The 12,602-nt window shown below is 47.1% G+C and overlaps 1 protein-coding gene across 2 annotated transcripts in view; it reads right to left on the bottom strand.

Annotated features, from left to right (window-relative positions):
* LOC147434722 (phosphoribosylformylglycinamidine cyclo-ligase, chloroplastic/mitochondrial-like) overlaps positions 1 to 12,602 on the bottom strand; it is an 85,470-nt gene that overhangs the window by 32,814 nt on the left and 40,054 nt on the right. Inside the window, exons 2-4 of one of the 2 annotated variants that reach the window (XM_086491168.1) lie at positions 405 to 499; positions 219 to 320; positions 34 to 93 (exon numbers count right to left, since the gene is read on the bottom strand). In XM_086491168.1, the coding sequence (XP_086347294.1) occupies positions 34 to 93; positions 219 to 320; positions 405 to 499 (257 nt within the window). The remainder of the gene's footprint in view (positions 1 to 33; positions 94 to 218; positions 321 to 404; positions 500 to 12,602) is intronic. The other variant, XM_086491169.1, reaches the window with a different exon arrangement.

Here is a 12,602-nt window from a genome sequence, read left to right on the forward strand (position 1 = left end):
ACAGTTTTCAAGATCTCAAATTAGACAGAGTACCTCACCACCGAGAAGGACACAATCCGATTGCTTACACCCCTCCACAATTCCCTTGATTACCTGCACGATACATGAGCAAGACAGCAAGGACACAACTTAAGTATCTACTATAACCATTCTAACCATTAGCTCTTTCAAATGGTATGAGATTAACACTTGTTTCAGAAATGTGAAAATAGAATGACCTGTTCTGCCAGGTCAACATCAAGTTGACTTGTTGCAAAATAGTCCAAGAAAAAAAGTGGCTTTGCACCAGATGTCACAATGTCATTGACACTCATAGCAACCTGTTGCATGTAAGATTGATATGATAAACACAAAATGATGAAGCGAGCATAGTTTTGGCCTGTTTTCTTGAATCATATGCATACCAAATCGATCCCTATGGTATCATGTTTTCCCATCTCAAAAGCAAGCTTTAGTTTGGTTCCCACACCATCTGTACCAGCCACAAGATAAGAATCACCTGTCAACATAAAGCATCACATCACTGTGTCATCAAGCATCATAGCCATCAAAATAGTTCGGCAGAAAATGAGAGCAACTTCTTTTGTACTAATAAAAAGGATAACGGACACACACACACACACAGAGGTTTTGCGATGAAATTGCCATGCTGAATATCGATGGCTGCTGCTCATGTCTCCAGCTCGCATGTGCTCGGCCCTTCTTTCGCATGATTCACCACATTGGGCATTCACTTGAGATGCATAAGCCCTCTCTAAAGCTCATAGGTGGACAGTTGTAGGAAGACCAAGTCAATGAAGATGCTACCATAGACACTATCACAGGCTTGGGCACCCCAAGTTGAGAATCTGGCACGACACACAAGAGAATCATTGAAAATACTCCACAACTTTATCACACTTTAAACTTAGAGTCGACACGGCCTGCCGTAGTTCCGTGCCCAGAGAGATTGGCCCCAAACTTCAAATACTGGCGCCCCTTTTGGTATTTCTTTGATACTAATGCTTGAGCAAAGTACAACTCCCGCGGGTCCTTGGCTCTCAGACTTTGCGTCCAGATGCTCTGAAGAGTGAGGCCCTTGGGCCCTTTTTATTCTTACAAGGGATGCCAAAAGCAGAGCCCCAAAAGCTTATAAACTCAAAAAGCAATTGGTCCAAAAGAAATAAACTTAAAAGCAAATAGGTCCAAAAGCAGCTGGTCCCAAAAACTGGCACAAAAAGCCACCAGCACAATTTACGGAAATCCGGCTGCCACGTCAGCTTTGTCAACGCAAATCACGGAAATCCGTACTATTTTGCCACGTCAACAGTCATCGCAAAATCCGGGTGCCACATCATCAGCCATACTACTCGTGCCACGTCATATGGTATGTCCGCTGGTGATCATGCCACGTCATCAATTTGTGGCATACCCCCCACTTGAAAGAATTATAATCGTCCTCCATTACGCCTACAAAACAGATAGAGGCCATAAACCAATTCAGTAGACATTGACTCTAAGACGAGACCAATCCAGCACTTTTACAAAGACGCCAATCAAATCACAACAAATCACATTTAGATCACATTCAGATCGCATAGAATCTAGGACCATGATTCCTTGCGACGTATTTAGCAATCGCATCTAGATCCGCTTTGATTTAACTAATCCCATATCGCGATCACGTCCATAGATTTTGAGACCGAAATGCTGCAGTCATTTGGTCAATCATTCCACTTTAGCACTATCGTGTGCGAGTACCATTTTTGGGGATCCCATGTCGAAGTACTTCTCTCATAAAGTCATTCAGCAGAATACTGTCAGGACATCAGTATCCGTGAAACCCAAAGGGAAATCAGTGACTTTATTCCATCTAAGTAATCTGTGACAAAGGAGCAGAGTAAATCCTCTCTTGTGCAATCCCGCTTGCACCAAATTCAACACGCTGATCGGTGGAAACTCTTGGAATAGGCACAGCTAGACCAAAAGCATTGAGGTAAAGTTCCAAATCTAAGAAGTATCTGCTAGGTCCTCCTCCTCCATCCATTTCGCATTCAATGCCGGATGATTCTTAACTAAGAACCACCATTCACTTTACCTTTCTCTTTCCTATCTTGGAAAGCAAGTATCTGTTCCTGAACAAGTATCTTTTCGCTCTTTTTCAATTCAAGTTCATCCAGGAGCTATCACCCCTCCAAAGCCGTTATCATTATCTCATTCATAATCATGTTATACGCTCACAAATAACAGGTTCTTCCATACCACATTGATTTCATCTAGGTAATTTGTGACAAAGGAGCGGAGTAAATCCCCTCTTGTGCAGTCCCACTTGCACCAGATTCAACCCACTGATCGGTTGGAAACTCTTGGAATAGGCACAGCTAGACCAAAAGCGTCGAGGTAAAGTTCCAAATCTAAGGAGTATCTGCTAGGTCCTCCTCCTCCATCTATTTCGCATTCAATGCCGAATGATTCTTAACTAAGAACCACCGTTCACTTTACCTTTCTCTTTCCTATCTTGGAAAGCTAGTATCTGTTCCTGAACAAGTATGTTTTGCTCTTTTCCAATTCAAGTTCATCCGGGAGCTATATCCCCTCCAAAGCCATTATCATCATCTCAATCATAATCATGTTATACGCTCGCAAATAACAAGTTCTTCCATACCAGATTGATTTCATCTAAAAATTCAAAATCTTCTTCCAAAAAGATTTATTTCATGAATTCATACACCAAAATAATGCTAATTCATCCATAATGTTCTACACAAAATCTTTTCTAGAACGAGTATCTCCCCGTCCTGCTATATTTTCATTGTATCAGCCATCCTTATTCTTGTGCCTTGTTGGGGCACCGTGCAGCGATATGTCCTTGTTCTCCACATTCAAAACATTTTCCTGCTTTGAAATATTCATCTTTCTGGTCTTCTGTCAGTCGAGATCGTGTATCTTTCTATTCTTCTGTCAGTCAAGTTCATGTATCTATCTGTCGTTTGTTTCTGTTCTGACTTGTTGAAGGTTCATCTGGTGGGTAAGTCAAGTTACCCGAATGCATAGCAAATCTCCGCTTAGCATGTCCCATCAATTGTTGAATGAACCCTGGCTTCTTCTCAAAGCAATAGTCTCGAATTTCTTTGGGGATGAAAAGGGCCTAAAAATTGTACTTGGATGTAAAATTGAAGGGCAAGTCCATCCCTATCGTATCGGCTTTGGCCGTTTCCAAATTAATGAAATCCAGTCGCTTTGTTTACTCAATCTACTTGAAAGAGTTAAATGATAAACACAGAAAGAATATGTATGAACTTGATAGAGAACGCCAAGATTTTCTCCACTCATGCCGATTGCTTCTCTGAGGGCCTACCAGGCGAGTTGCCCCCATCTCGACCTAAGGATCACACCATTGATCTGATTCCTAGAAGCACACCTCCGAACCGGCCACCTTACCGTGTTAGCCGAGCCCAGAATGAAGAGATCATGAACCAAGTGAAAGACCTTCTGGAAAAGGGTCTTATCCAGCCGAGTACTTCACCCTACTGCTCTCCGATGGTGTTGGTTTTAAAGAAAGACCGATCTTGGAGAATGTGTATTGATTACAGAGCTCTCAATGAAATCACTATCAAGAACAGATTTCCCATTCCAAGGATTTATGACATTCTTGACCGACTTCAGGGCTTCTCTTGTTTCAACAGGATTAATTTGAAAAGCCGATATCATCAGATCCGGATCGGTCCGTCAGATGTCTACAAGACAACCTTTCGGACGAGATTTGGTTTGTATGAATTTTTTGTGATGCCTTTTGGCCTTACCAATGCTCCAACGAATGATAGATAGGATTTTCCGCGAGTGTAGATCATTTATCAGCAATTTGTCGGCACTTCCTTTAATGACATTATAGTATTCTCCAAGGATGAAGCAGAACATAGACACCGTCTGCTACGGGTCTTTCAGGCATTGTGAGATCACAAGTTAGTTATCAATGCCAAAAAGAATGAATTTTTCTTGCCGGAGATACACTTCTTGGGACACATCGTCTCAGCAGCAAGAGTACAGATGGACCAGGCCAAGATTAAAACTATACGTGGTTGGCCCGATTTGAAGAATGTTCATGAAGTTAGAAGCTTCTTGGGCTTGTGTTGTTACTACCGCCGGTTCATTCGAAAGTTTGCAGAGGTAGCTTCCCCTTTGCACATTCTGACACAGAAAGGAGTTCCTTTCTCGTGGGGACCCACAGAAGTGACTGCCTTTCAGACACTAAAAGAGAAATTGACTACTGGACCACATTTGCAAAAGTCATTTGAAATATATTGTGAGGCTTGTGGTCGTAATCTAGGAGCGATCGTAATGTAAGAAGGTCATGTGATTGCCTATGAAAGACGATTGTTTGCAAGGCCAGAATTGACAGCACAGATTTATGAGAGAGCTGTTGGCAGTGATCCATGCTCTTACTCAATGGCGACTTCACCTACTTTACCTCAGAGTTTACGCTACTTCTTGTCGCAGAAGCAGCTTTCGGAAAAGCAGATGCGGTGGGCTAACATCTTGTCACAGTTTCACTTCCAGATTGTCCATGTTCAAGTACGCAACAGATCCAGATTTTTCGGATATATTCACTCAATACAGAATGGGGAGGTAGTAGCAAGATATTCCATACAGGATGGCTACTTGATGAAGAAAACGATGTTGTGCGTCACACAACCGTTCAAGGAAAAGGTTTTGACTGAGTGCCATTGTCCACCTTTTACGGGTCACAATGGCATCGACACCACCTTGAAGGGTGTGGAGTGTTACTTCTGTTGGCCAAGACTCAAGAAGGATGTGGACAACTTTTTTTGCAGTTGTTTAGTATGCCAGAAGGTCAAGTTTGACAGGCATAAGGCACAGGGATTGTTACAGCCTTTACCCATTCCCACCCGCCCCTAGGAAAGTATTGCAATGGATTTCATTTTTGATCTCCCGAAGACACACAGTGGGCATGATGGCATTTGGACTGTCATCAACAAATTTAGCAAGCAAGCTCACTTCATTCCAGTGAAGAAAACAATCAAGCCGGATCATTTAGCGAGATTGTTCATTGCACAGATTTTCAGACTACATGGCATGCCTGAGACAATAGTCTCCGATAGAGATCCCCGATTCACGAATTTGTTTTGGAGGGCTATTTGGGAGAACATTGGCACACAGTTGCAGTTCTCGTCATCATTTCACCCGCAGACAGATGGGGAATCTGAGATTGCAAATTCACTTGTTCTGGATTTATTTGAGTCTTACATTTCTGACTCAAAAGGAAAACAAATTGCCCTTGGTGAAATTTGCCTACAATAACACGATCCACTCTTCGACGGGGAAGGCACCATTTAAGATCATTGAAAGTACACCGAAGGTTCTACCCTTCCTAAGTACTAAATAAGATTTTTGAAGCTGACTACACAAGGGACTTGGACACTACATTTGCCAAGGTCCGAGAGGCTTTAGCGAAATCTCAAGAACAACATACAAAGGCAGCAGATCGACATCGACAAGATTTGAAATTAAAGAAAGACGATTGGGTGCTCTTACGTTTTGAGAAGGCACGCCTAAGAAAGAAAAAGGGAAAGGAGCAGCTTTTTCCAAAGCTTAGCATGAGATATTATGGCCCTTTCCAGATAAAAGAAAAGATAAATGATGTCTCCTTTAGACTGAAGCTGCCCAATACTTGGAAGATTCACAATGCATTTCATATGAGTCTATTGAAGCCTTTTAAAGGTGATGTGCCTAATGATGGGGAGCCTGATGAGCAACCCAACGTGAAGGAAAGCGAGGAGATACTCGTTCGAAAACAGATTTTGGCACATGAAGACAGAAAGATAAAAGCTAAAGTGTTAGGTGCAACGGAATGATTGTTTGCGCTTTCCTCAAGATGAGTGCTCCGAACTGTGCTCAAGGTTCCTTTTAGTTCTTATGGAAGGTAGAGCCTTCCGTGCTTAATGAGAGAGTGCTATGATCACAAACAAAGTGAATGGACACTGTGCGTGCAAGTGTATGAGACTGAGAGATAGAGAGAGAAGAGAGATACGACACCAGAGACGTAAAACCCTCCTCCGAAGGCCCCACTCTCGTCGGCGAGAATGGTCTACTATTGATTGCACAAAGTGGTACAATGACGATGCAATCGACTGATGCAACCTCGGACTATGTCGGTGACGACAACGGTGATGACGAAGTCGACCTAAGGGCTGAAATCTGCAATCTTTCTATCTGTTGAATTCTGACTCTATGTCGGTGACGATGTCGATGGCGACGATGTGACGACGACGCGCTGAAAACGCAGATGCTGAAATCTGCGTTTTCCGGGCTGAAACTGTAAACCTTGCGGGAACTGACCGTGCGGCGAGGAACTGCTGCGGGAAGGTGAGATCGGCGAGGTTTGGGACTTGATCTGCGAAGTCTAACTGCTGAAAACTGAAAACGCTGATGGTTCTCGAGTTTCCGTCGCGATGATGGTGCAGAACGCCGGGGCTGATCTGCAACCAAAAACGCTAGGGCTGAATTCTGATGTTTCTGTCACCGGGATTCTGCAGATGCAAAAACGCTAGGCTGATCTGCTGGGGTCTTGTCACAGTGGCTCTGCAAATGCAAAACGCTGGCTGATCTGCGATGGTCTGATCCAAAAACGCTAGGCTGTTGCTTGGGAGCAAAAACGCTAGGTCACTTGGGGGGTTCTGCGGGGGTTCTGCTGAGAAGGTGCCTGTTGAGCATGTGCTCCTGCTGCCTCTTCTGCCAGAAAGTGCTAACTTGGGTTTGCTTATATATTTTCTTAGCAAAATTGCCCTACCTACTTTTGTTGGAAAGTCACTTAAAAATAATAAGTGAAAATACCAAAAATAGGGAAAATAGGCTAAATGCACTGGAAAATTCCCCTGACTGAATCTGATGGATTCTGAAGGGAATACTGATGATCATACTGTGTGCAACCAAAGGATGTGCATCTACACTCAGTGACTGGGCATGCACGGTCTACAAATAGACTCACAAAAGTGCCAGATCCCTGTTAATCTAGACTTGACTGGACTGACTGAACCCTGATCATGCTGTAGCTTGTCCACGGACACATAGGGTTGGATGTATCACGTGACATCCCCTCCTTTTCAAAGTGAGGTATTGGTACCGAACTATATGGCGTCGAGGGAGATCGCCAATAGCATCCGGAATCCTGGAAGGGACTCTTCGCTGGCCCACTCTGATGTGTGGGTCGTGCGGTACTTGAACTTCATAAAGGTCTGCAACGCTTGCTTCTTTGGGCCGTGCCGAAAGCGACACAAAGTCTTCCGTGGCTCCTTCAATGCTTCAACTTCGTCGAGAGTCGTGCTTCTTCCATCTTCAAGAATCTCCATGGCTGAAAATTCCTGAAACCATTTCCAACACAAAACCATAAACATACCTATTTCATGTAAAGTGAGTGGAAAAAATCTTGTCTTCACTAAAGACTGTGTATGCAATGTAGATGAACACAGAAACGGAGTGACAACCCGTTCATCAAACACATGCAAACAATGAGATCCAATCTTCCTCTTATGATCTAGAGCAATCAACTGTGGCAATTTGAAACCGGCCCATAGGGCGGTAGGCGTTGGCTTTCACCCGAAATTCGTTACTTTAGACACACACACACAGAGCACTTTGCAAAGAGAACCTGCGACGAGAATTAACACTTAATCACATACACGGCTCGGAAGCTAGAATGCTCCGAGCAGACGCCGACAACCTGTAGGCCCCAAAATTGGCGCCCCTTTCGGTATTTCTTTATTCTTTAGGAGGGTAAATTACAAGGTAAGGTCCTGGGAATCCTTCATGTGTATCCACCTAGATACCATTTGATTTGGCCAAATTTCGGCAGCATAACAGCCCCAAAACTTGCGCCAAACCAATTCCCCTGCTGGAACTCGCTTGCACTATCGTATACCCTCTGATTCCTGTCCAAAAACAGTAAATTCAGCACGCTGTATTTACTGGTTTTTGCCCTGTTTTCAGCCCCAAACAGTCCCCTAACTGTCCTCTGCCAGTGGGGCACGATTCCCAATGATCCTGGCGTCCATATGGCCGAAAAACAGTAAATATACAGCGCATACACAGCGCTGATTTTGCACCTGTATGGTGAGGTTATGACCCTCACCAGTGCCTGCTTTGGAGCAGCAGCTAGCTACCCCTGTTCCTGCTCAAGGAGGCTCTTGCCTCAGCACAAAAGCATGAACCCACACAACTGTACATCAGTCAAATGAGGAGCCCTCTTGTGGGGCATCACATAACTGCACGTAGGGGAGAGAGAGAGCAGTGTGTAGTTTGCAGGGCATCACTCCTAGCACCACACTGTACATGAGAGGGAAAGGAAGCACTCCATAGCTCTTAACCTGTGACAAAAGCTGAAATGAGGCCTCTCCCAGCATAAAAATCAGCGCCCATTTTTCTGCAAGAGGAAAGTTCACGAAAATGTGACACTTGACGCATTTTCAAGCATTTTCCCGTTTCGGGTTCGCCGCTTAAAAATATCCCAACGGACGCGTCAGTTGACTTCGCGGAAGAGTTATAAAGTGTTCCCCTAGTCATACCGAAGGTAATGACGCGAACACATTTCACGGCCCAAAATAGCAGTTCCCTAAATTTTAGGAGATGCTTCCGTTGGGCTCCCACTGGTCTTCTGACCATCTATCCTCATTGGGACCGCATCCAAAAGTGCAATGTGGCCCAACTGTTCGATACTTTTTGTTGGTAGTCCCACCTTGACTTTACGCCTTAATTGAGTTCACTTCCTAGTATCCACCAACTTGCTAAGTGCGACGGGGGGACCTATATGATCTTGCTCTGAGCCTAGACATCCTCTTACCATACGAATTCCAGTGCCGACCACTTCCCGTTTGCGGGTGAATCTACCGTTCACATTGGCCATACAATGTCCGACCGTTTGCTACTTCAAAAAGAGGGTCTCAAAACAAATAAAATAAACCCCATTCGAAAGAAACCAACAACCAAGGTTAGCAGTTGCCACATCTCTGTGACATGGTTAATAACTGCCACGTCCTCGTGACACAATTCACAATGGAAATGCCCATGCTTGGTGCTCATACGTTCATGTGCTCGTTCGGAAACTGTGTCATGCCACGGAAGAGACATGGAATGAGACTTCCTTACATACATACATTCGTGCTCATTCATGAGAGAAATGTGCTCAACATACAATATGTCATGCCTAGGAAAAGGAATCACATAACAATGCTCACTAAAATACAGGAAACGATCACGAATGAAACATTCGAACAATGCGTGCGTATCAATCATGCGAGCACATAATACTTCCTGTGAGGGTTCTTTGCACCTAGGCGCAAGAGCCAAGATCGCTTCTTCTTGAGGGGGTTCTTTGGACCTAGGCTCAAGAGCCAAGATCGCTTCTTCGTGATTGATCGAATCTACAACGAGATTAGCTTTGCTAGAAAAAGCATCCACTAACACATCATCCTTGTGAACAATCACATCTTGATCATGCAAATCATCATGCTTGTCAGTGTCATCCAAATCATTATACAAATCATTGGCATCCAAATCATCATGCTTATCATTGTCATCCATATCATCATGCTTATCATTGTGCTTATCATTGTCAATCAAATCATCATCATGCTTCACACAATCATGAAAATCCTGTGTGTCATGCTTTGGAGAAGAAGAGACTGAGACAGTCTCCTTTCCCCAAATCTCTTGCATCTGTGCCTGAACTTGAGAATAGAGTCGCCGGAACTCTTTGTTTTGTCGGTCGCTTTGTTCTTGTATTGCTTTTCTTTCTGCTTTGTCTTCTGCGTGTCTGCAATCCATTTCTGCTTTTCTTACTTTGGCTTCCAAGCGGGCTTGCTCGCTCGCACGGGCTATGACTACCATTCTTTCTTGGTACTTACGCTCTATGGCTGCGATTCTTTCTTCGCTTTCTAATTTCCTCTCCATCATCCTCTAGTCGAAAGCCTCCATAGGAGTTATTGCAATCGGTGTCGTAGATGGGGAAGGGTCAGAAAAACCTCCTGATGGGGAAAATTCTTCTTCGCCTCTCTCATGCTCATCACCTCCAAGCAAACTATCCATTCCGCTTCGAGTGATGACCATTCTGCAATTGTGGGTTCTTGTGGGTTCTTGTGGATTCTTTGGATCTTGGGTTCTTAAGTCCACGAGGAACTTGGGTTCTTGGGGGTCTTGGTTCTTGAGTTCTTGAGGGTCTTTAGGTTCTTGAGGTTTTCTTTCGCTTGCAAATCGCGTTTGAAAAGGATCTTCTCTTCACCCGAGTTCTACTCTTTTCCGCGGGCGCACCCCTTGGCGGCCTTGCGCTCACACTAAGGTTGCTTTTTCCCACCTCACGTCGATTGGCCGGCCGCTAAGTGCACGGTCCGCTCTCAATGAGTGAAAAAAGACACAAGGGGAGGCTGGACAAGCCCTTCTTTCTTGGGATTCTTGTCACTCTTCAACAAAACACGATTAGGAATCGACACGCCCAAGCGAACTTGGGTTCGTGCGACCTCAACAAGCAAAAAAAAAATACAAGCCGTTTGAAAAAACGTGCGCGCGCTCGATGCTGCTGTGCACTCTGGCTGCGCCATCGCCATCGCCACCCAGCCCCCCCCCCCGCTGCCCTCCCTCACGCTGCCCTCAGCCCCGCTGCCCCCCCTCGCACTGCCCCTGTCCCAGCTCGTCCGCCTGCCCTCAACCCCTACTGTCGCCGCACGCCCTCAGCCCCAGCTTTTTCGCCGCTTGCCCAAGCCTGCTTTATCCCCCCCCCCCCCCCCCCCCCCCCGACTCAGCCCGTTCGCCCGTCAGTTTGGGCCCTCCGCCTCGGTTACTCCCTACAGATTCGGCACTTTCGGCATTTCTTTCAACTCCTTGGAGCAGTGTTGGCGCGCCCTTTTGCAGCACCCTCCCGTCATCCTCTTCTTACGCCACAGCAGTAGACACAGATGGAGTCTCCAGCTTCGCCACAGAGGGACTCACCAAAAGCCCCCTCGCCCAACCCCGCTGAGCCCACCATTCGACTTGCTCTCTCGCCTACACAGCAAGCGAGCCTTGCCGCCGAGGTAGAGCAATTGCAGGCGACCTCGGTCATCTGCAAGATTCTCGGCACCCGACCTAGCAGAGGAGAGCTGCGAGACCTTCTCTAGGCCCACCTTCTCGCAGAGGTGGGAAAGATTTTGGATGTCCAGATTCTCGGACGGGGTTACTATCAGATCGAGTTTGAGTCCTCCGAGATGGCTTCCAAGGTCATAGCTATGAGTCCACTGGCCATCCGAGCCTCGCGTGCCCACTTTCGACAGTGGCGACATGGTTTTGACCCAGCTTCGGATGTTCTAGTAGAGGAGGCAAACATCCCCATCTCAATCTGCTTTCCGGGTTTACCGAGGGAGTACCTACCACTTCTTTCCAGGATCGGTTCCGCCATTGGGACTGTCCTGGAGACACCTCGCTGGGCAGCATCAGTAGCTTCCAAGGCGGCTGGCATTCCCTCAGTTCGAGTTTTGGTCAGAGATACCCACACGCTCCCGAAGGTTATCCTTTTACCTCGGGTGAGTGGGGGTTGGTTTCGACAGAGTGTGGAGTACTCGGGCCTCCCGAACCAGTGCTTCATTTGCCGACAGATGGGCCATCTAGCGAAGGCCTGTCCACAAAGGAGGCCGCGACCTGCACCACAACCTCAACCCCAGCCTGCCAGGGCTGGCCCGCAGCCACAGCCAGCGGCACAGCGTACAGATGCAGAGCCACCCTCCGAGCTTGGGGCTCCAACGGAGGAGGGGTGGCAGCAGACCCGTGGCAGCAGACCCGTGGCCGCCGACGCCAAGGGCCACAGCGTCAGCCTGGCACTCAGAGTGGCCCTCAGGTGCCTACTCAGCAGCAGTGGGTTCCCACAGGGAACCGTTTTGGTCCTCTCGAGCAGGAGGAGATCCCTGCGCCAGCCCCCACCTCCGCTTTTCCCTCGACAACCGCTCTCCCCCCCCCCAGAGTTCCCCCCCTTTGCCTCATCCTCCTCGCCTTCTACTCCCGTCGCCTCTCCACCTCGCCCCTCTACCTCTGTCGCCCCATCCCGCCCCTCTCCTCCTCCACTCTCCCGAGCTCCCTCTCCCCCCCCCTCCTGCTCCAGTTCCTCAATCGGCTCAGGAGACTGGTCCCTCTCCGGCGGCTAGGAGATCTCTTGGCAGCGCCTTTGCCGTGAGTCGCCTAGCGAGAGAGGGTCAGCCCTTCTTGCGGCCCCCTCTGCAGATTCAGACATCCTCCCTTGCAGCCATCCCTCGTGGGCTGACGAGCATTGACATCAGACGCCGCTGGGACTTCTTCGACTACGGGTTCACTCGTTTTCTCGGCGATTCCGCAGCAGACCATGAGGCAGCCTGTTTCAGGGTCCATGTTTTGTTCCTCGTCGCTAGGGGGACAGAAGCCCTGGACTCAGCAGTTGGTTTCTCCTTCCCCCTCTGTGGTAGGGCCGAGACAGAGTGGTCCCTTCACTCAGTGGTGGGATGGTCGCATACACAGGTCTTAGAGTTCTCTCACCACATGGGAGAACTTGGAGTTACAGATATGCTACAGACTTTGTGGCCATTGGCCAAGTTTGCGGTGACACCCCAGACTCA

This window comes from Adiantum capillus-veneris, chromosome 19 (genome assembly GCF_014529385.1).
Source record: "Adiantum capillus-veneris isolate H3 chromosome 19, ASM1452938v2, whole genome shotgun sequence".
Taxonomy (NCBI): domain Eukaryota; kingdom Viridiplantae; phylum Streptophyta; class Polypodiopsida; order Polypodiales; family Pteridaceae; genus Adiantum; species Adiantum capillus-veneris.